This window comes from Sitodiplosis mosellana, unplaced genomic scaffold (assembly GCF_009176505.1).
Source record: "Sitodiplosis mosellana isolate CC-2019 unplaced genomic scaffold, AAFC_SMos_1.0 Smas_scaffold_38, whole genome shotgun sequence".
Classification (NCBI taxonomy): Eukaryota; Metazoa; Arthropoda; class Insecta; order Diptera; family Cecidomyiidae; genus Sitodiplosis; species Sitodiplosis mosellana.
This window is the reverse complement of record NW_022595280.1, coordinates 1313568-1333712: the sequence shown is the minus strand read 5'-3', so window position 1 is coordinate 1333712 and position 20145 is coordinate 1313568. Positions and strand designations below refer to the sequence as shown.

At 35.6% G+C, this 20145-nt stretch overlaps 5 protein-coding genes across 7 annotated transcripts; 4 read left to right on the top strand and 1 right to left on the bottom strand.

Moving 5' to 3' along the window:
- The first annotated feature begins 744 nt into the window (after positions 1–744).
- On the top strand, positions 745–9218 carry LOC129569594 (uncharacterized transmembrane protein DDB_G0289901). Its single transcript, XM_055448618.1, has 8 exons — positions 745–790; positions 890–6121; positions 6218–6236; positions 6304–6438; positions 6987–7098; positions 7162–7761; positions 7917–8696; positions 8788–9218. The coding sequence occupies exons 2-8, from the start codon at positions 6073–6075 to the stop codon at positions 8941–8943; spliced, it is 1851 nt and encodes a 616-aa protein (XP_055304593.1). The 5' UTR covers positions 745–790; positions 890–6072; the 3' UTR covers positions 8944–9218.
- LOC129569674 (uncharacterized) lies at positions 2189–4750 on the top strand. The gene is made up of 5 exons (XM_055448773.1): positions 2189–2249; positions 2936–3145; positions 3250–3445; positions 4157–4310; positions 4556–4750. The coding sequence occupies exons 1-5, from the start codon at positions 2189–2191 to the stop codon at positions 4748–4750; spliced, it is 816 nt and encodes a 271-aa protein (XP_055304748.1).
- A 736-nt stretch (positions 9219–9954) lies between the features above and the next one.
- Positions 9955–12846, top strand: LOC129569595 (uncharacterized protein DDB_G0271670-like). The gene is made up of 5 exons (XM_055448619.1): positions 9955–10190; positions 10275–10311; positions 10619–10736; positions 10822–11241; positions 12004–12846. The coding sequence occupies exons 1-5, from the start codon at positions 10142–10144 to the stop codon at positions 12730–12732; spliced, it is 1353 nt and encodes a 450-aa protein (XP_055304594.1). The 5' UTR covers positions 9955–10141; the 3' UTR covers positions 12733–12846.
- A 125-nt stretch (positions 12847–12971) lies between these two features.
- Positions 12972–15805, bottom strand: LOC129569598 (uncharacterized). 2 transcript variants are annotated; one of them, XM_055448630.1, is made up of 4 exons: positions 15611–15798; positions 15404–15517; positions 13346–13726; positions 12972–13282 (listed from the first exon to the last, which is right to left on the bottom strand). In XM_055448630.1, the coding sequence occupies exons 1-4, from the start codon at positions 15678–15680 to the stop codon at positions 13098–13100; spliced, it is 750 nt and encodes a 249-aa protein (XP_055304605.1). In that variant the 5' UTR covers positions 15681–15798; the 3' UTR covers positions 12972–13097. The 2 variants fall into 2 exon arrangements, with proteins under 2 accessions (XP_055304605.1, XP_055304606.1); XM_055448631.1 differs by having other exon boundaries at positions 13146–13282; positions 13375–13726; positions 15611–15805.
- Positions 15806–16218: 413 nt separating this feature from the next.
- On the top strand, positions 16219–19770 carry LOC129569596 (protein tilB). 2 transcript variants are annotated; one of them, XM_055448621.1, is made up of 6 exons: positions 16219–16290; positions 16690–16817; positions 16903–17518; positions 17666–17884; positions 17947–18173; positions 18393–19770. In XM_055448621.1, exons 2-6 carry the CDS (start codon positions 16712–16714, stop codon positions 18515–18517), a joined length of 1293 nt encoding a protein of 430 aa, XP_055304596.1. In that variant the 5' UTR covers positions 16219–16290; positions 16690–16711; the 3' UTR covers positions 18518–19770. The 2 variants fall into 2 exon arrangements, with proteins under 2 accessions (XP_055304596.1, XP_055304595.1); XM_055448620.1 differs by lacking the exon at positions 16219–16290 and having other exon boundaries at positions 16553–16817.
- Positions 19771–20145: the final 375 nt, after the last annotated feature.

Below are 20145 nucleotides of genomic sequence, written 5' to 3'. Positions count from 1 at the left end.
TTCTAAAAAGGATTACGACAGGCCATTGGGAACTTTGAACATTAATTCAGCATAACATGAGACAAATAGTCGAAAATTATCCATGACTAATACATGCAATGTTTAGTTAACAGTGTTTACTTTTCGAACAAATGTAAAGAACAATGGATTAATAAAATTCCCCGAAAACGAAATGGGATTATGTCAAAAAAAAAATTAATGATAATCGGCACCTAGATCGGCTCGAAATATTCGTTTAACATCGATTAACCAACAAATTCTATACGTATGAACACGTGAAATCCATCACAGAATGAACTAAAATTGAGCATCTAGCGATTACAGCGTTTGCGAAATCATTGCCGTTCTTTTATCTTCTTCGCACTTCAATGCTCGAATCAATTTCAACTCATTGTGTTCTCTCTATATTGAGCAACACCTTGGAATGACTAATTTTGCACCAAAATTTCTACAAACAAACGAACAGAAAAAATGTGAACAAACCGCAAAACAAAGCGATACATTGTTGTTTGCTGAGTGTGTACAGTGTACACTCTTGCCGTTGATTTCTTTTGCCATTATGCAAAACATCATCACCGTCGCCGTCGTCGCTGTCGTCGTCGTCTTCATCGTTGTGGTGTGTGTGTGTGTGTGTTTCGTCGTGTTTGTTTGTGTACGTATGAAGTGCGCCAAGTGAATATATGGTGAATGCTTGTCACACTGTTTAGACTTGATATAGCCCGATAGTTTCATCGGCTGTGTTATTTATATTCGATAAATGCCCGTGACCAAACGTGATTTCGTACTTTCTGTGAGTTCTCTTTTTTTCTCGTGCTGTTTTGACGAAACTCAACAAGTGGATTGAATTTTTATTTAATTTTGTTTGTTTGTTTCTTATTATTTTGTGCAGATTTTTGGGTAAAATTGACAAGATTTGGTGAAACAAAAGAAAAAAGTGAGTAATTGTGTGAAATTTAGTGTTGAAGTGCGAATTTTTTGGAATTTTTTCCAACAAATCAAAGTACAACAATATCTGTTATGTCAATGATTTATGCACTTCATGTGGCATTCCAAGAAAAAAATCGCAAAATTTTAATCAAAACAAAGAAAAACCCCATGTAAATCGAAACATTAAAAATATATCAGAATATTGGCTGATAAAATGTAAATTGATTTGATTAATATGAAGCGATAGCATTGACTTTTTTGTGTGTCTCGTTTACCGTTCTCAATATGCAAATAAAATAATGAGTGTGATGTACCGTTAACCACTTGAACGACGCTCTCATCAAACTGTCTCTGACTATATTAAATAGGCCACACACGTTTTGTATTGAAAATTGAAAAAAAAACAGAACAGATCGACCATTTAGTAGAAAATACGTAATCAGAATCGGAAGATTTTGCAAAATAAATACGCGTTTAGTTCATCACTGACATCATATCAGGTTTCTTATTTGCATCTCATTCTCTCGCCCATCCATTAGTCCACCAGCGATGCGTCAAAGAATGAGCATATGAAGTGAACGTACAAAAGTGTGATTGAATGGTTCTTTGTCCACCAGACAAACAATATCATCAGTATGTATCAGTTGTTTCGCTGGTTGTTCACCAGCGTTCATAGCAAAGACGTGATTTCACAAAACGCAAATGCTCACTTCTGAATGATTCTTGCTTTCGTATTCCAATCCTTATTCGTACACTGACATTATGATCTCATTTGATCAGGCACACTTATCTTCCGTCTTTTTGTTTTGGGGAATTCCGAAAAACAATTTTTGATCAACGAAATAAAACAGCAAAATTCTATTATTTTGGTTTATCTCCATATTAATCAAACTATTGTACTTGAAATGACATTGAACTCCGCATTTCTCCAATGTAAAGACACGAGATCACTCGCATGCTAAGGCTTAGCAGTTAAGCTGTTATGCATACAAAGAATAGAAACCGAAAACAATGTTTAAAATAGAACAGAACTTGTTTAGACTATTTGCTCAATGCGAGTGAACTCCAGGAAAACCGGTCGATTGCATTTGCTTCATCTTCTTGTTTGTCGGCAATTCAGTCAAGTCAATCTCTTGGCGAAGAACACAAGCATTTTGACAATTTTTACATTCAGTTCATTTAAATGATTACTAAAAATAGATAGATTTCTCATTCCCAGGTTATTGCGGTGAAATTTAATCAACTTGAAACAATAATAAACATGGTTCCGCTTGCAGTCTTTGGCATTTTAGCCATTTTTATATCAACTGGAGTTGAATGTGGTAAGTATTTTTATTCACTATTCCGATGGAGAGTGATCAGTTTCAACCGATGAAGTCATGGTTTTGAGTTCATTCGATTCGTTCAATGTTTTTTGTGTTTTCTCCAAAAAAAAAAAATGTTCCCGTTTTTGGATGTCGGTAAATAAATTTCGGGCTATTGAAAACTCAGATAATAAATTAAACATTATTTTTCCTCTAAAAAAGAACAGAATTGACACTTTATTCAACTCGAAATTAGGTTGAGTCGGCCTTTTTCGAAGTACAAACTGAATAATTCTTGATTTCCATTGAGAATAGTTTTTTATGGATCAATGTCAGCAAATATTCCAATGGAATACGTATTTGACAGAATTTTAATCAATAATTATGAATGAAAAGCCTGTTTACGCAATGCGCATGTAATCTCGCCATATGATTGTCGCTTGGTCGCAGCATACAAAGATCGTGTTGTGCTCATGCTGACGAGAAACACACACACATCAAGTCCATATGTTTTAAAAAAAAATCATCGTTAACCTTGAACTCGAATTTCGAATGGCGGCCGAAATATTCGTTTAGCTTAATAAAGACTTGAAACAATTTATGACTGACACGATCTGAATATCTAATTACAAAAACAACAACATTGTCTGTTATTTTATAGAAATGTAGACACATGAATAATATTTTGAATATTTTTTCGACAGGCTATTCTTCGGCCGGCTCTAGCTCAAGCAGCAATGGTGATGGCTCAGGCCATACTTTTACAGGGAGCAGTAACAATGGACAAGGAACCTACACTCATACGCAAAATAAACCGGGCGGTGGCAGTGTGACACAAACCGGTGGTTTCCCGGGCCCATTTTATGGTCCCGCTAATTTTGGCCAACCAGGATTTGGAGTTAACTATAGCCCAGGCAAGTCATACTTGAATTTATGATCATGTCGATTCGGTCACATTGTTGTTGTGATGATGCTCACTCATTTGTGATGAATGTTTTTTCTTTTGTTATTGAAGCAGGCTTCCCATACGGACCATATGGCAATCAACCAGCATTTACACCATTCCCACAGAATTTCGGATTCAATTCTCCATTCCAGCCAATACAACCATTCCAACCATTGCCACCTCTTCAACCATTTGCACCATACCAACAGATTGCAACACCACAAGAGTTCAATCAATATTTGAACTCACTTCAACAACAGTATGCCGCGTATGTAACTTTTTTTTGTCGTCAAATTCTTCATCATTCGATATTTTTCTAGAAATTTCTTAATTTTTTTTTTTTAATTATTCAAACGAAAAAACAAATCATGAACAATTGTTGTTGTTATGTTAACATAGAGGAGGAAGTGTTGCACAGTCAACGCCTGGAGCTACAGCGTTTGCAAGCTCTTATCTTGGGCCAACTAAGTACATAAATATGTTTTTTTCTTATTCAAATTTCGTCTTGGTTTTTGCACAAGCACACAACACACAAACACACTCTTTATTTGCCTTGATATAGTTCGACAATTACGAGCACCACGTCAATATGATTTACTCGCTCTCTCTCTCGCTTTCTCTCTCTCTCTCTTTATTTCCGTAGAAGCTTTGAATATTTCATCATTGTTAACAACAAAATTTCATTTGCAAGCCATTTTATCAAATTTTAAGAACGACGTTCGTGTTTCATTCACTTTGGTGTGTTCATAATTTCGACAATTTTAAAATTGAAATGAAAATTATGTTTGCGAACATTGAGCATGAGTAAAGACTGGAATTTGATAAGCATAACGCCCGAAAATACGCACCTTCCATTTGCATTTCGCTTGCATGTCACTACCATCAAATGGCGATAACAATACACACGATATTTTTAGACGCTAAATCACTTTCGAAAACATCTTTTTAAACCGGATGCGTGTGTTTATTTTTTTTTTAGCTATTACAAACAACAACAAGAACTGTTGAACACATGGAAGAATTCACCATTCCAAAATGGATACGGAGGTAGTCCAAACTATGCCTATGCAACTGGAGCATACAACCCAACTAATGGATTCCAACAAACGGCCGGCGTTTTCCCACCAAACAAAGTGAGTATGAACTAGTTTCAATTGAGACGAAATGTTTGATTTTTAGATGAAGTTTTTTTTCACATTCCGATTTTGAACGATTTCGTTTTGAAATAAAATGTATATTTTGTTATCATTTAAATGATTCGTTCGAAAAATTGAAATTTTCGTATTTTGAATGAAATTTTCATGTTTTTGGTTTAATTTTGGGTTTCAAACGGATATTCAAATGTCCGTTCTATTTAATTGTCCGTTCTATTTTCCAGAACAAGCCAAATGTGGACACTCGTTTCGATGGAAGTGAAAATGTCGCTGGCAATGCACCATCCGGCTATTTTGGAATCCAAACATCATCTTTCTCGAGCTCATCCGATGTGAACGGTGTGAAAAAGCACAAGGAAGTTGCCACAACCACTATCAATGACAACGGAAAAGTGTCAACGCACACCGTCGAAAATTGATGTCTGTGTTCATTCTCACGAATCTGTGATGACGCATCAGCTTCAGTCAGCGTGTGATGAAGCGAAAAAAATTTATTTTCTATATCGTAGTTTCTTTTATTCTTTTCTATTTTTAAATTTAAAAAAATCTTTTCAATGCTTTTATTTTGAGCGAATTTAGTAATACACGGCTATTTTACTCGGTCATAAATTTGACACGTTCTTTTTTTGTGTTTATTTTTTCTTACTCTTTGTTATGTTATGAAATGATAATCAAAACAACAACAAAAGCAGATGCTCACTTAGTTCTCAGTCGATTTATTAATCGATGAGCTCATAGTTACGAATTCAGAGAACCGATTAACGCGGCACAAGCAGTAGTTTTCATTTTTCATTCATTATTATCGGTTCTTAGAATTTCGCAAGTTGTTTTTCATTCGAGCGCCTACTTTTTCGAAGCGAAAAATAACACATGAAACATGCGATAGCGTAAGCAAAAGAGAGCGACGCTTCTGCTTTTTTTCTTTTGGTCAACTTGAGTTTGATTTAAAATATAATTACATCGCAATGAATGATTGCGAGAGGTTATCGGGCCAATATTCATACAATTTTATTCGATTGGATATTTCAAATCGTATTACGTCGTTGATTTTTTAACTTCAATTTTCATCAATAGCCAAAACAAATTAACTTTTTTTCTCTAATTATTGATTCGCAATCGGTTGAGGGAAATTTCTTTTTCAGTGGGAAAAACAATGAACGTGAAGGACTTGTGAAGCAGAAGTTCGTTCATTCTCAAGGAACTACTCTGACAACACAAAAATTCGGAAGTTGTTTCTAATGAAAACTAAATTGATAACAAAATTCAATTTGAACAAGAATCATTTTCTAGTCGATGGTACAAATTCAATGCGACGCCTAACAAATAATAATTCATTCAAAAAAATCGCTGTAACATTCTGATTGGTGGCATTGTGTTTTCGATTTGTTGATTCAAAAAAACATGATACTGATTATTTAAATCGTCCATGTACTACATCGTCTGCGTTGTGATAGTAAACAGGTCAAAGATTATTTTCCCTTGTCACGAAGCATGCCAAAACCGACGTCGTCGATGTCATCGTCGTCATTCTTTTATTTCATCGGCGTTTTATCAATTCTCATTATAGAATCATTTTTATTCGGCTGTGTCGGCCGAATCTGATCGATGCTGCCGAACGCGCAAGGATTTTGCAATATTTAATTGAAAACTGTCTCCTCCGTTCGGTTTAGTCTATAATTAACGTTTAGTGGGCACACATCGAATTTTAAGTTGATCCGTTCGAATAGTCACACAGAAGACAATGAAGTCTTTCATCATTTTGGCACTGTGCCTTACCGCAGTCTTTGCTGGTACGAATTTAATGCATTACGAATAAACAATCATTGTTTTTATTAAAATATCGAATTTTTAATTATTTGAATTTTTGAATCAATTCCATTTTTCAGCGCCACAATTTGAGGATCCGTAAGTTTTTGAAGAAAAATAATACAAAAAAAATCTTTTGTTCATTGAATGAACTTCATTGTTACAGAACTCATTATGCGCAACACTCAGAATCGGTATCCAAAGCCCGTCAAGGAGCCAAAGCTAGATTAGAAAATTTCGAACCTACCGACACCCAACAAATTCTTACACCAAGTGAAGAACTCTGCGGACTGTGCGAAGCGTAAGAAATTTTTGAAATTTTTTCCATTCTTTTTTTTGATTTTATCCAATTTCTAAATAAAATTATGTGGTCACGGCTACGTAAGACGAAACCACGGGATAAAAAAATTGAAAGTGGCAAAAAATCGTCTCAACGTCATTAATACATAATATCATAAATTGAGTAATTTTTCATCGCGCATTGACAAAAATATTCAGTGAAAATGTTTAAATAAAATTGCGTTGAGTGTAAATTTGAATTGAATAAATGGGAAAAATTGTGAAAAAAGTTGAATAAAAAAAAAAAATTCAAACCGATAAAAGCTGACTTAATAAACTTTTACTTAATAAGCTGGTGTAATCGGTTACGTGACATTTTGCTCTGTCGAATTTGGACATGACTTTGAAATTGCGTGAAGTGATAACGGTTTTTGGCTTTTGCCATTTTGTGAGATAGTGAATGATTTTTTTTTGGCATCCAATTTAAGACAGGGAATTTTTCATCGTTGCATTTGAATCTGTCTGATAATTTGAATACCGATAATTCAAATCAAAATTTATTTTTAACAGGTCAGAGGGACATGTACAAGCACATAGCACTTCAGGTGGTGTGGGCTATGTGGTACCACTCCAAGGTGGAGGAGAGTCAAGCTCTTCATCCGTGAATGAATTTTTATCAACGGTAATAGTTGGATTTTCCTTGTTTGCCTCATTGATTTCATCAATTTTTTTTTCCTTTTATTAGGCAAATGAAGCTCAAATCCCAGTCGTTGTTCCAGTTGCTGGCGGTGGTTCAAGCCAATCGGAATACAGTTCATCCTCATCAAGCCAAACCGACGCAGCTGCCCCAGTCTACATTCCAGTTGGCGGTAGCAGTGGAAGCGAAAGCTACAACAGACACCAAGAAAGTAGTTCAAGTGTATCAAATCCAGGCGTTCAAGTGATTTCTTACCCGTCAGGAGGTTCGGAAAGCAGCTACAGCCATCATTCAGAAAAAGTGATCGAATCAGCCGCACAACCTGCCGTCATTCCAATCTCCTATCCATCAGGAGGTTCAGAGTCCTACCATCATCGTTCAGAAAAGGTTGTCTCATCTCAATCAGCACCTCAAGTTGTCCACTTGCCCGTATTCCCATCACAAACTGGCGGTACCGAACATTTCAGTCAATCACGGTATACTTCATCGAGCGGAGGAGTTCCACTTGCACCAATTGTTAGCTATCCATCGGGCGGTTCATCATTCTCGTCACATAGCGAACGCTACCACCAAGGTGCTGCTGCAGCCCCAGTCATTGCTCCAGTCTATCCAACTGGCGGATCAAGCTCACGTTACTCAAGCAGCCAAGTAAGTTGACACTTATTCGAAAAAAAGGAAAAAAAAACATTTCAACAATTTAGAATTTTCATTTAAAAAAAGAAGTTCATAGAAAACAAATTCAGAATAGTCGAGCTGAAAAATGGTTTTTGTTCTAAATTTTTTATGTTTTCTTCCATTTATAGTACAAACAAGTTTCACAAGCCAATCCAACTGTGGTCATTCCAATCACCACAGGCGGTGGCCAATCAGCCCACTTCACAGAATCCCGTTTCTCTGAAATCAAATCGACTCCAACCACCTTTACCACCTATGTTGCTCAACCTGTCTCAAGTGGTAGTTCGCAACGATCGTCCTCATACCGTGAATCACACTCAAGCCAGGCCGCTGCTCCACAAATCGTTACATATCCTGCTCCATCAGGCGGTTCATCCAGATTCTCGCACAGCGAATCAATAAGCAACGAAGGATTATCAGGTGGTTCACCAGTTATTGCTACTTATCCAATTGCTGGCGGCTCATCATCATCGCAGTTCCACAGCGCATCATCAACCGGAAACCACGGTGGTTATATAGCCCCTATTGTTGCATACCCCAGTGGTGGCTCGTCATCGTCACAATTCAGTGAATCAAGCTCCGCATCAAGTGGAAGCCAGGGTGGCAATGTTGGTTTTATCTCTACTGGTTTCCCATCATCGGGAGGCTTGCATTCACGGTTCGGTTCGGAATTCGGTTCAGAATTCGGTTCAACATCATCATTCGGATCAGGTGTTTCATCAAACTTGGGCCATTACATGAGTGAATCAGAACGTTTGGCACGTCTGCAAGCCCAAAACATTCAAGGACAACACGGATACAAAGGCACTACAACCGCTGATTTTGGAAATGCAGCTGTCGTTCAACCGGCATCAGGCAGCCGCACCAAATCATGGGAAAAGAGCTCCAAATGGTCATCACAAACTGAAGTAAGTCTATTTTTCTTCCCCCTCTATGGATTAATTTGACTGAAGCTTGAATTAAATACGAATGAATAATTTATTTTTTCGAAAATTGCAGTACGATTCCGCCGGTAAAACAAAGACCAGCGGTTTCTTGTCGACAGCCGAAGGTGAAGATCAAACCGTTGATGGAAAATCATCGGGTTACAGGGCAGCAACAACAACAATCGAAGATGATGGCAAACGCAGCACCTACAGTATCCACACTCCATAAGACGCTCAAATAATATCTTAATCGATTACCTTCGATTTAACCAGGAGAAGAAGCCAACCAAGGGGAAAAGAATGAAATCGACCATACATTTTTAATTTGTTTCTATCTGTCAAGAGCGTACAAAAAATCGTTCTTTTTTTTAGTATCTCAATTTAAAAGAAATTAACACTAACCAACAGCAATTAACAGCATAAGATTTCGATTGCATTTGTTTTATTGTGAAAAAAAAATTATATGATGTCTTAAATAAAATTCGTTTAAAAATTCACTAAAAATTTGATTTTTTTTTCGAAGAGAAAAGATTTAGTTTTAATTAATTGGTTAAAACTGTCTTAAAAATGTATTACACTGCAGTGTAAGGTAACACACTAAAAAAAGAATGTAAAAAAGCAACACAATAAGATCAATCAAAATGAGATTTATGCGTTTCAAATCGTGTAAAAATCTAAAAATATTGTGTTATTTTTAATGTTTCAAAGTTGACGCATAGATTTGACAGATTCGACATCGGGCAATAGTATTTCAAATGTGATTTAATGTTTTCTTCTAAACTCTTCTTTATGCTCTGGGTCAAATGATAAAATGAACCATTTTTATCACGAATAACATACAGAACGAATCTTTTTCTTTGTTTAAACAATTATCCATGAATATTCGAAAATTACATAAGTTATAGGTCTTGATTGTTTTTGTCACTCACAAAATACTCCAAAACATAATAAAATTAATTATTTTTCTGTAATTTTCGGCTAATTGCGCCATTGTGAATTATTCAACGAGATAAACTTGAAATTGTTTAGTGGCCGTTAACTCGGAAAGAAAGTGTAAAGAATAGAAGAACAAAAAATAGTACACTCTATATTGATACCGAAAAAACACAGTCTCTATTTCACAAATATGAGGTTTTTTTTCAAATTTTACCATTATTTTTACTACAAAAAGTGAAAACTCTTTTCAAGAAATAAACTTTGAGATGGTAAAACTATGCTAAAGCTTTGAAGATCTGAATATCATTTCTAATCAGTTTTGGTGGTTATCAACAGGTCAAAGTAACTCGCGCTTAATCGGCTCACAAGACGATCTTACACATGGAATTTTGGCAATATTTAACCGAAATGGTTCCTTGAGTTCGTTTTAATATAGAATTAGCATTTAGCGAGTATACATTGAATTTTAGGTTCGATAATCACTAGAAGAAATGAAGACTTTCATCATTCTGGCTTTAAGCCTTTCTGCAGTTTTTGCTGGTACGGACTTAGTTCTCAAGTAGAAAAACTATTCTATATTCCAAATTTTTAACGAAATAAAACATTTTTTATTTAATTTTACAGCACCTCAGTTTGAAGAACTTTGCGAAGCATGCAAGAAGTAAGAATCAATATACGATTTGTGAATAATTTTCAATGCTAATAATTGTAACATATTTCATAAATATTCAAAGCAAGTTTCATTCTATATAAATTAATGTGAAAATCGAGAACAATTTCGACATTCAATTTAATTTAAAATAGAACAGTGAAAATTCCACATGTGAAACCAAACTCCTGACATTGATTACATAATTTTTCGCTGTGTCAAATTGATAACAGATTTGTGGTGTCTTTGTGCTTTGTACATTTGAACATTTGTGATAATTTCAATACACGTTCGAAAGTGATAACATTTATATTTGCAGTACTTATGGATCATCGGACGTGGACCTGTTACATAATTCAAACGGTGTTGGCTTTGTAGTGCCAGTTTCGGGTGGAGAATCAAGTTCATCATCATCTGCCTCAGAGTTCTCTTCGTCGGTATGTGGCAGTTTTGGTTTTCAATCTCCCATTTAATTGTCACTTTTTTTAGTTATTTTGATTTATTTTCCATCGTTATTTTTAGTCAAATGATGCTCAAATCCCAGTCGTTGTTCCAGTTGCTGGAGACGAATCAAGCCAATCGGAATTTTCATCATCAAGTCAAACCAAAAATGTTGCCGTGCCAGCCGCCGTTTCAGTCGGTGATAACAGTGGATCATCAAGTTATACCAGTCACAGCGAATCTTCACAGACAGCATCAGCTCCAGTCGTTCAACAAGTGGTTTCATACCCATCAGGAAATTCTCAAAGTTTCAGCCAACACTCAGAAAAAATTGTTGAATCAGCAGCAGCTCAACCAGTCATCCCAGTCGTGTATCCAACCGGTGGATCAAAAAGCTACAGCCACCGTTCGGAAAAAGTTGTACAATCAAGCGCACCAGTAGTTCGACAAGTGATTTCATACCCATCAGGCGGTTCAAGCTCACACTACTCAAGCAGTCAAGTAAGCAACGCCATTTGAAAGAAAATTAAACTTACAAAGAAAAAAAAAGATGAAACAAATCCAAAGGTCAAATCTCGTTCAAAAACATTCAATTTTACATTTATTCTCAAAGAACAATTCAATTTAAGGTGGGAATACACCTTGCAAGTAAAATGTTTGAAGCAAAAAAATTTTTCCAACCTACTTTTGTATTCGATTCTAAGAATGACACTTGCATGCAAGTAAAGGTAGTGTGATACATTAGTGTAAATTTTGGTCAATATTTATTTCCAAATGTCCACGAGGTAGGTTCATATGATCGATTTTATAAAGATATTTAAATATTCAAAGAAATTCGATCATTTTATCACTGTACAATTTACTTTGTGGACGTATACACGAAAATATGGAACAGAATTCCATGCAAGCAAAGTGCTTGCAAATGCTTGCGTGCAAGTACTTCACTTGCATACAATTTGGTCGAAATTTTTGCGCTACTGCCCACAAAGTAGAACATATAGTGCTAAAATTATCGAATTTATTCGAATATTTAAATATCTTTATAAAATCGATCATATAAACCTACCTCGTGGACATTTGGAAATAAATATTGACCAAAATTTACACTAATGTATAAAGGTAGTGTACTTTACTTGCATGCAAGTGTCATTCTTAGAATCGAATACAAAAGTACGTTGGAAAAAAATGCTTGCTGCAAGCATTTTACTTGCAAGGTGTATTCCCACCTTTACACAAGATTCTCTTGTTCCTCATTATTTACAGTACAAAAAAGTGTCACAAGCTGCTCCAACCACATTGACAATTGTTGCTCCAAGTGGTGGTAGTTCACACCGTTCGTCCTCATACCGTGAATCACACTCAAGCCAAGCTGCAGCACCACAAATCATTGCTTACACTGCGCCATCAGGTGGTTCATCCAGATACTCGCACAGCGAATCATTCAGCAAACAAGGATCCGCCGGTGGTTTGTCAGCTCCAATTGTAACATTCCCCACGGGATCAGCTTCGCACTTCAGTTCATTGTCAAGCAGAGGTGCTTTTGCAGCTCCAGTTGTGTCCGCTCCGATTGTCACCGCTCCGATTGTCACCGCTCCAATTATCTCAGCACCATTAGCTACTTACCCAGCCGGATCATCACACTTCAGTGAATCATCACACTCGTCATCAGGTTTGTTGGGAGGCTATTCAGCTCCAATTGTTTCAGCCCAAATTGTCAGTGCTTATCCAGTCGGTGGCGCGTCGCATTCACACTACAGTTCATCTTCATCTTCATCTTCGTCTTCGGGATTATCGGGAGATTTAATGAGCCCGATTGTTTCAGCCCCAATTGTCAGTGCTTATCCAGTGGGAGGCGCGTCGCAATCACACTACAGTTCATCTTCATCTTCGTCTTCGGGATTATCAGGCGGTTTGACCTCTGTCGTTCCCGCTCCAATTATTTCTTACCCAGGAGGAAGCGGATATTCGTCACACTATTCGGTCAGTTATTAAACCCTTCAATTTGAAGTAGTATAACGTTTTTTGTAGATAATTGTCTCTGCGGAGACAAAAACTTGTGAAAATTCAATCGTGAAAATTTTTCCTAATAAAAGTTTTCGACAAAAATTAGTTTTTTTTTGTTATTTTTGATTGAACTATCTACTAATCATGTCAGTTCAGCAGATTCAACATTGTTATTCAAGACAAAAACTCCTTCGAAAAAGAATATAAAAACACAATAGGCCTTTGATAGCATTTTATTTTATTGTGGATATTTAAATGATGTCATGGACACATTTTGTTAGAAAAATTAACAAAAACAACGAAAAAATGTAATTCTTTCTTCATTTTCATACGAAAGAATGGGATATGAATATTCAATCGGTTTCTGAGAATGGATATTCTAGTTTGTCGTCGGTGCCTTGAGGCTTGAGAGTACTCGATCGGTATTGTCGTCGATCATTGTCTCTCCAATATGGGCGATCATCACATATGCACGGTCGATTGAATGATTTTTGTCCAATACCATACGGTACAAATCCACCAGACGGGAATCTTCGATCTGAAATAGGAACATTCCAGGTTTGTATGTGGTTTTAATGAATGTCATTAGTTTAGCATGTACTTTGATTTGGGATAAAACTCTCTGAATACCGTTCAGTGGTCCATCCTCCATTTGCCATTGGTAAAAATCGAACCCATGTACCAGCATCAGCATATTTAAAATCATCGTTTGTACCATGGAAATTTGCTTGGTAATAGTCATTTGGATCGTATCGACGATTGAAATTGTTTCGATTGGCACCTTCAGTATGCGAACCACGGTACACGGGCACTTCAGTATCGTCTATATCTTCATCACTTTCTGCATTTTTCCCGTCCGTTTTCTTTGTACCATTTTTCTTATCATCCAATTCGAATGTGATATCCGTATGAATACCTACTGTTTGCTTTGCTCCGTCCGTTTGAATACGAATCGTTTCGGTTTTGTCGTCCATTTTACCACCTGCACGTTTTTATTTTCGTGATTAAAGTTTTAAATGTGGAAAAAAGAAAAAGAAAATGAAAAATTGAAGAAAACAAGAAAAGAGGGGGAAATTGAGAAAGAAATTGAAATGAATGAAAAACGTCAACATTTGGGAAAATTGTCGCGGAGGAGGACTATTTTTGTGAATAAAACCTATTTTGTTCACAAACACAGTGCAACACATAATGGAGGGACTCACTTTTGATAATCGCTGCTGAAAGTACTTACCAAAACTAGAATTTCTGCATCATTCGTTTTGCCAAGTTGGTTCATTGGTGAATTTTAATGAAATTATGTATTTTTTGCTCAAACTGGATTTTGAGCACTTTTTCGATATTTTTAGACGGCTATATCTCGGCAAACCGTAAGGAATATTGCTTTTGTGTCTTTAGCGAAGTTGTAGGTATTGAATGTAAAAAAAATGCAAAACAAATTTACCCCAAAAAAAAGGCATCTAGGGCCTCAAAACCGCAAAAATGCCCATTTTTTACCATTTTTGAACCATAACTCGCAGCGTATTCAATTGTTATGGCCACTATCTTCAGCAATTTTGTAGCCAACGTATAACTGGACAACTTTGCTCAACATACTAACCCAGAAAAATCATGTTCTATCTACCTTTTTGGCTCAAAATCACTCTTTGATACCAAAATGCCCATTTTGTTGGAAATTTTGGCCCATTACATGCAAATATCTGTATATATTTCCATATTTTTCGCTTGAATTTTTGTTAAAGTGTCTCTGCGGATAACGTGAACTCCCATTTTCTCCCATTCAATACCTATAACTTTGCTGAAGACACAAAAGCAATATTCCTTACGGTTTACCGAGATATAGCCGCCTCAAAATATCGAAAAAGTGCTCAAAATCCAGTTTGAGCAAAAAATACATAATTTCATTAAAATTCACCAATGAACCAACTTGGCAAAACGAATGATGCAGAAATTCTAGTTTTGGTAAGTACTTTCAGCAGCGATTATCAAAAGTGAGTCTCTCCTCCATGACCGAAAAAATGTTGCACAGTGAAATTATTGCATAAATTAATGGGAATTGAATTTGACGCGCGCGCGTGTGTCATAAATGTGCGAAAGTGAAAACATAAAGCGACGGTCACGTTCAATTGAATGATTTGTATGCTGAGAAAACACCTATTCGATTAGGCGTGAAGAAAATTTTAGAATAGAAAATGACTCAGAACTTGAAACAAAACAACCTGAAATTCAGTGACTGAACGTATTCTTTGCTTGAACTTTGTTTCACTTCATCTTTCTTCAACTACCGTTTTTTTTCCTTTACCCATTCGTTGTGATTCATTCGAATTTATTTTCGTCCATCACTGAACTACACAAATTTAACTCACATGAAATTTTCGAATACAGTTAAAATTCGAATTGAGCAAATCGAGCAAACTAATAACAAGGAACCAATTCAAATAATCATCTAAGGTTCCCTTGAGGGAATTGAATCCAAGGGCTGCAGTATATTATTTATCGATGCAATGAAAAGACGGTGTCTTTGAGCCGATTCTATTATTTTTATCAATTTATTTCATTACTTTTAATATCATCAGCTCAGAGACACTGTCTTCTAATAAAATAGGATTGAATATCACACGCTATGCATTACAAAAAAAAAATCGTTTCATTTTCAATATACCATTCATTTTGGTGGCATCAACGATAACTCGAACGCCCTGTATTTTGGGCGGAACATGCTCACTGTTGTTATCTTCGACAAAATCCACTTTTGGGCTAACATTTGCCTGAACACCTGTTTTACAAACACAATCAATTCAATTAAACGACAAAAACCTAGGTAAAATAGAATTAGATTCGGAAATTTGTATGAAACAAGATAATTTACTTGGATAAACGCCATTAAAATACAAGAATGTAGCTAGAACTAGAGCACTTTTTGAGAATAACCGTGTCATTTTTATTGCGCGAAAATATTTGCTACAAGACTCAATCTGAACTGAAAGCAATCAAAATTGAAACTGAGTGATTGTTTGAATTGCATGCCGCGCTCGATTGATTCGGCCAGGTAAAAAAAGGTAAATTACATTTGCGTGGAGTCGAATCTTACATCTCTCCCGGATTGTCTTATTGTTTTTAAACGATGTGTATGTTTTTATATCTAGAAGTGAGTCTTCGTTCAGAAAGCAAGAGAGAGAGAGAGAAAAAGCCCCGGCTATTTGCTGTTATACAGGTAATATTTGTTGTCATTTTTCGATTCACGGCCAAGCAATTAGACTTGGATGTGTAGTTTGTACAAAATACTCACTCGTGCTTCTTATACTCACTGCGATTGCTTATCTCTAGGTTCCAAGTAATTTTCAACAATGGCGTGATTCAAAACTATCTGAAATCAAATCAATGGCGATCCATGTTTTTGTAGTATTTCATTTATACATCGCCAATTGACACAGCTTCAATACATGGCGATGTTTGAGTTAGATTTCCGTTACGGATGCATGGTGTCGTTCAGAGAGACTCGTTTATTCATAGCAAAAAAGCGATTCTTTCATCGTTTCAATAGCAAAAGTAAATTATTCAAAATTATAAATAATTTCTTCCTTTGATTTTTTTTATTCTCTTTATTTCCACCTTTCGATTCAAAAATTTATAACGAAAAGTTTTGAACGACAATAATGACAACAACAAAAAATCTGCCAAGGCAATAGTCACAAACAGAGACTTTGAACTGGATCACTATCAAAATGCGAGAGTTCTATCATAATCCCTCAGCCTAATAGCGGAGCTTAGAAACTTGACTCAAGCAAGCTAAATCCATATATTGCTTCAAGACAATATACCAATTGTTTATGCCCACCACTGAAAGTTATCGATCGCATGTTTCCGCCCAAGATTCTCCACATACAGTAATCAACAAGTGATTTATTTCGACACATTTTTGCCTTGTAAATGCGGCTATTGATTTAGTATCCAAGTAAACTACACGTAAATGATTTTATCGATCCAACAACAACCGAATTCACAATGGCGTCGTAAAACACTCGCATTTTTTATTCAAACGTCAACGTTCCGCCCGACTGAAAAAATGGTCCGAAGTGAGTAAAAAACACTCAAAGTAATTCACCTGCTGCCATCGAAATTCATTTTCATTTGCTGTTTTTCTTTCTTTCTCTCTCGCAGTAACCGAACAGTTGATCCGCAAAAAATCGGAACACAATGAGCTCATCATCGGTACATTGGAAGAGCTATCGTTGCATCAAGAAGATATCGAAAAAATTGAGCACATTCAGAATTGGTGTCGTAATTTAAAGATTCTGTTGTTGCAAAGTAATTTGATTTCAAAAATCGAAAATCTCCACAAGCTCAAGCAATTGGAGTATTTAAATTTGTCATTGAATAACATCGAAATAATTGAAAATTTGGAACAACTTGAATCGTTGACGAAACTGGATTTGACCTTGAATTTCATTGGCTGCTTGAAAAGTGTCGAGAATTTGCGTGACAACTACAATTTACGTGAATTGATTTTGACGGGAAATTATTGTGCCAATTACAGTGGCTATCGAAACTTTGTCATCGCCACATTGCCACAGATTCACAGCTTGGACGGTGTTGAGGTCAAGCGAAGCGATCGAATTATTGCACAGCGAGAGTATGTGGACGGTCGACGAGCGATAATTCAACAGCAAATTGAACAGCAAATGAAACGAGATGAACAAAAAATACGCATCGCACGAGAAGGAGAAGCAACGGCAAATGAGAACGCTGGCTTGACCGAGGATGAGATCAATGAAAGGTGAGAATAACAATAAAGCTAATGTTCTCAATTAAGATTTAAAAGAAAATCAGCGATTGAAATGGGTTGGACTACTTTTCGAAAATTAATTCAGTGCTGTGCTTTTGTGCCGTAATTTATTGCTGTCGATGCATTCAATTGAAACAGATTTTGGAAGAAAACGAGCGAACATTGCCCTGAGACTCGCATCGAAATTGCTAATCAACATCGAAAAAGTCAACAGATAGACGTTACAGTGACGACAGAGAAACCAAAACGTAGATTATTTGCTGATAGCGGACGACCGTATAGTTTTAATGAGCCAAAACTTGAATTTCGTTTCGATGATTTGACTGATCATTATGTGCTGGATTTACATGTACACAAGTGAGTGCGAATGACCAACAACAGGAAATAGAAAGGTCAAATGTCATACTTTGTTCTATCAGATATTTGGAAACTTCCTTGATCGATGTGGACATTGAACCCAATTACGTGCGAATAACGGTGAAGGGGAAAATTTTCCAAATGGCTCTGAATGAAGAGGTTCGCATGAGTGACGCAACATCAAAACGTTCACAAACTACTGGACATCTTTTGATCACGATGCCAAAGCTAGGCTTTGATGTAACCAGCATCAAAACACCCGAAAGCAATGCAAATATCAAGAAATCGAGTGAGTAACAAGTGTTTAGCACATTTTCGAACAAATGAGCATTTTAAACCGGTTCAAAATATGTTCTCTTTTCGAAAATGTCACAGTATTTATCGTGTCAATTATTGGCAGTAGTAATAAATAATGGGACCATTATTATTATGGTAGCATTCCCATTCCAACTGAATAATAAAGTGATTATGATTTTGTTACTGTTGCCAACGTTGAATATCGTTTCAGCCGCAGATAATCACATTAATGACCGCATAAAACCAACGACGGCTGTTGATTACAGGCACATTGTGAGCGGACCATGTATTCCGGGCGAACAAGTTGATGAGTCGGAAATACCAGCGCTGATTTGAGTCGAGGATTTATCATAGAGAAATCAAACAATGACTTTTGTTTTATTATTATCGATAAATCAATATGGTTTGGGCAATAGTGCCCCGGCAACTTGTAATTCCAATAAACAAATTACTGGAATGGAAAAAAACGCCATCAAATTAATTTTTCCATATTTCATATGATTTATTTTCATTTCTTTTCTTCTTCATTCTTCACTCATTCATTGAGTGTGTTTTTTCTGTTTTTCCTTCAAAAGATTCTTAATCAATAGCTAAATGTGTGTATATAAAATGGCAGAAAAGTAAAAATAAAGAAAAACAAATGTATATTACTAGTGTTATATGTTTGACATGACATGTGACAATATCGCGTTCCAGTTGCTAGTCTCTTTTTGTGTTTGTTATTCTTTCTTGTCTCCTTTTTTCATCATCTCTACGTTCGTTTCATGTTCACAAACGACGTTTTGCGTTTTGTTGTGGGTAATTGTTTTTTTTTCTTCTCTTGTCTGTATACAATAAAATGTTCTTTACACATAAAGCTCTCTATAATGTTCATTATAATTTGTTTGTTTTTCTTCAATTTTTAATTATCAAAAATTAATTATCAAATTCTACTCATAAAATGACTTTGTCGCTTTTAAAGGAGTGTTTGTGTATCTGTGTGTATATGCCAACAACTGTGTATTATTTTTTTGAATAGTTTTATGCGCACCACTGAACTGATTATATATGTTGAGTACTATTCATGCATTTTCTGTTGCTTTTCCATGTAGTGCTACATTTCACGTATTGCTATGAAATGGAGAACTATTGTTTTGGTTTTACTTGATTTCGGTCCAGTGTGGTCAAAAATGGGCCGTTTTTGGCATATGTTTTTTTGTGTTTCTCTTTTGAGTTTGGTACAAAATTTAGTCATTCATATTCACTGAATGATGCGATATTCGTTTCAATTCTTCGGTTGCGGGTGGTGATTATATGGTTTTATGATTCTATAGTTTTCGTTTTATTTCTGTTTTCTCCTTTAATTATTTTATTGAATGCGTTGAATGATTTCGGGTGAGTGAGAGAGACACTGAAAAAAGAACATTGATGATCCCATTTAAAATGATTTTTATCGGTATATATATTGCCCAAAAGTTGATATATGATTAACAATATCTTTTTTTTCAATTTTTTTTCAATTTTTTCTTAAATTATATGATCATCTGCATTGTTTTTAACACACGTAAATAATTTTTTTTTATCCGAAATATCGTAAACAGTATATTTTACTTCACAAATGACTCACGAAGAACGTGTTTATATTCACATGTCTAAACTACGAGTAAATCACCGACATGTTAGGTTTTCTTCTTCTTCTTTGTTTTCACGAAAACAACAAAAATAAATTAAACATTAAATGAAACATAAAGTGCCGTTGTATGGCATGGAAAACTAAAAAAAACGCAGTGTTTTAATCGAAAAAAAAATCACGTAGAACCTGTAATTGAAACCATTTGAAAACAAAAGGGAAAACGAATCAAATCAATTATTGAACCATTGCGACAAACCAATTCCCTCAAAATATTTTAGTTTTAAAGTGCAACATAAAGTTTTTTTCATATGGAGTTGTTGTTGTAAACTCTATATGAAAAAAAAATGAATGT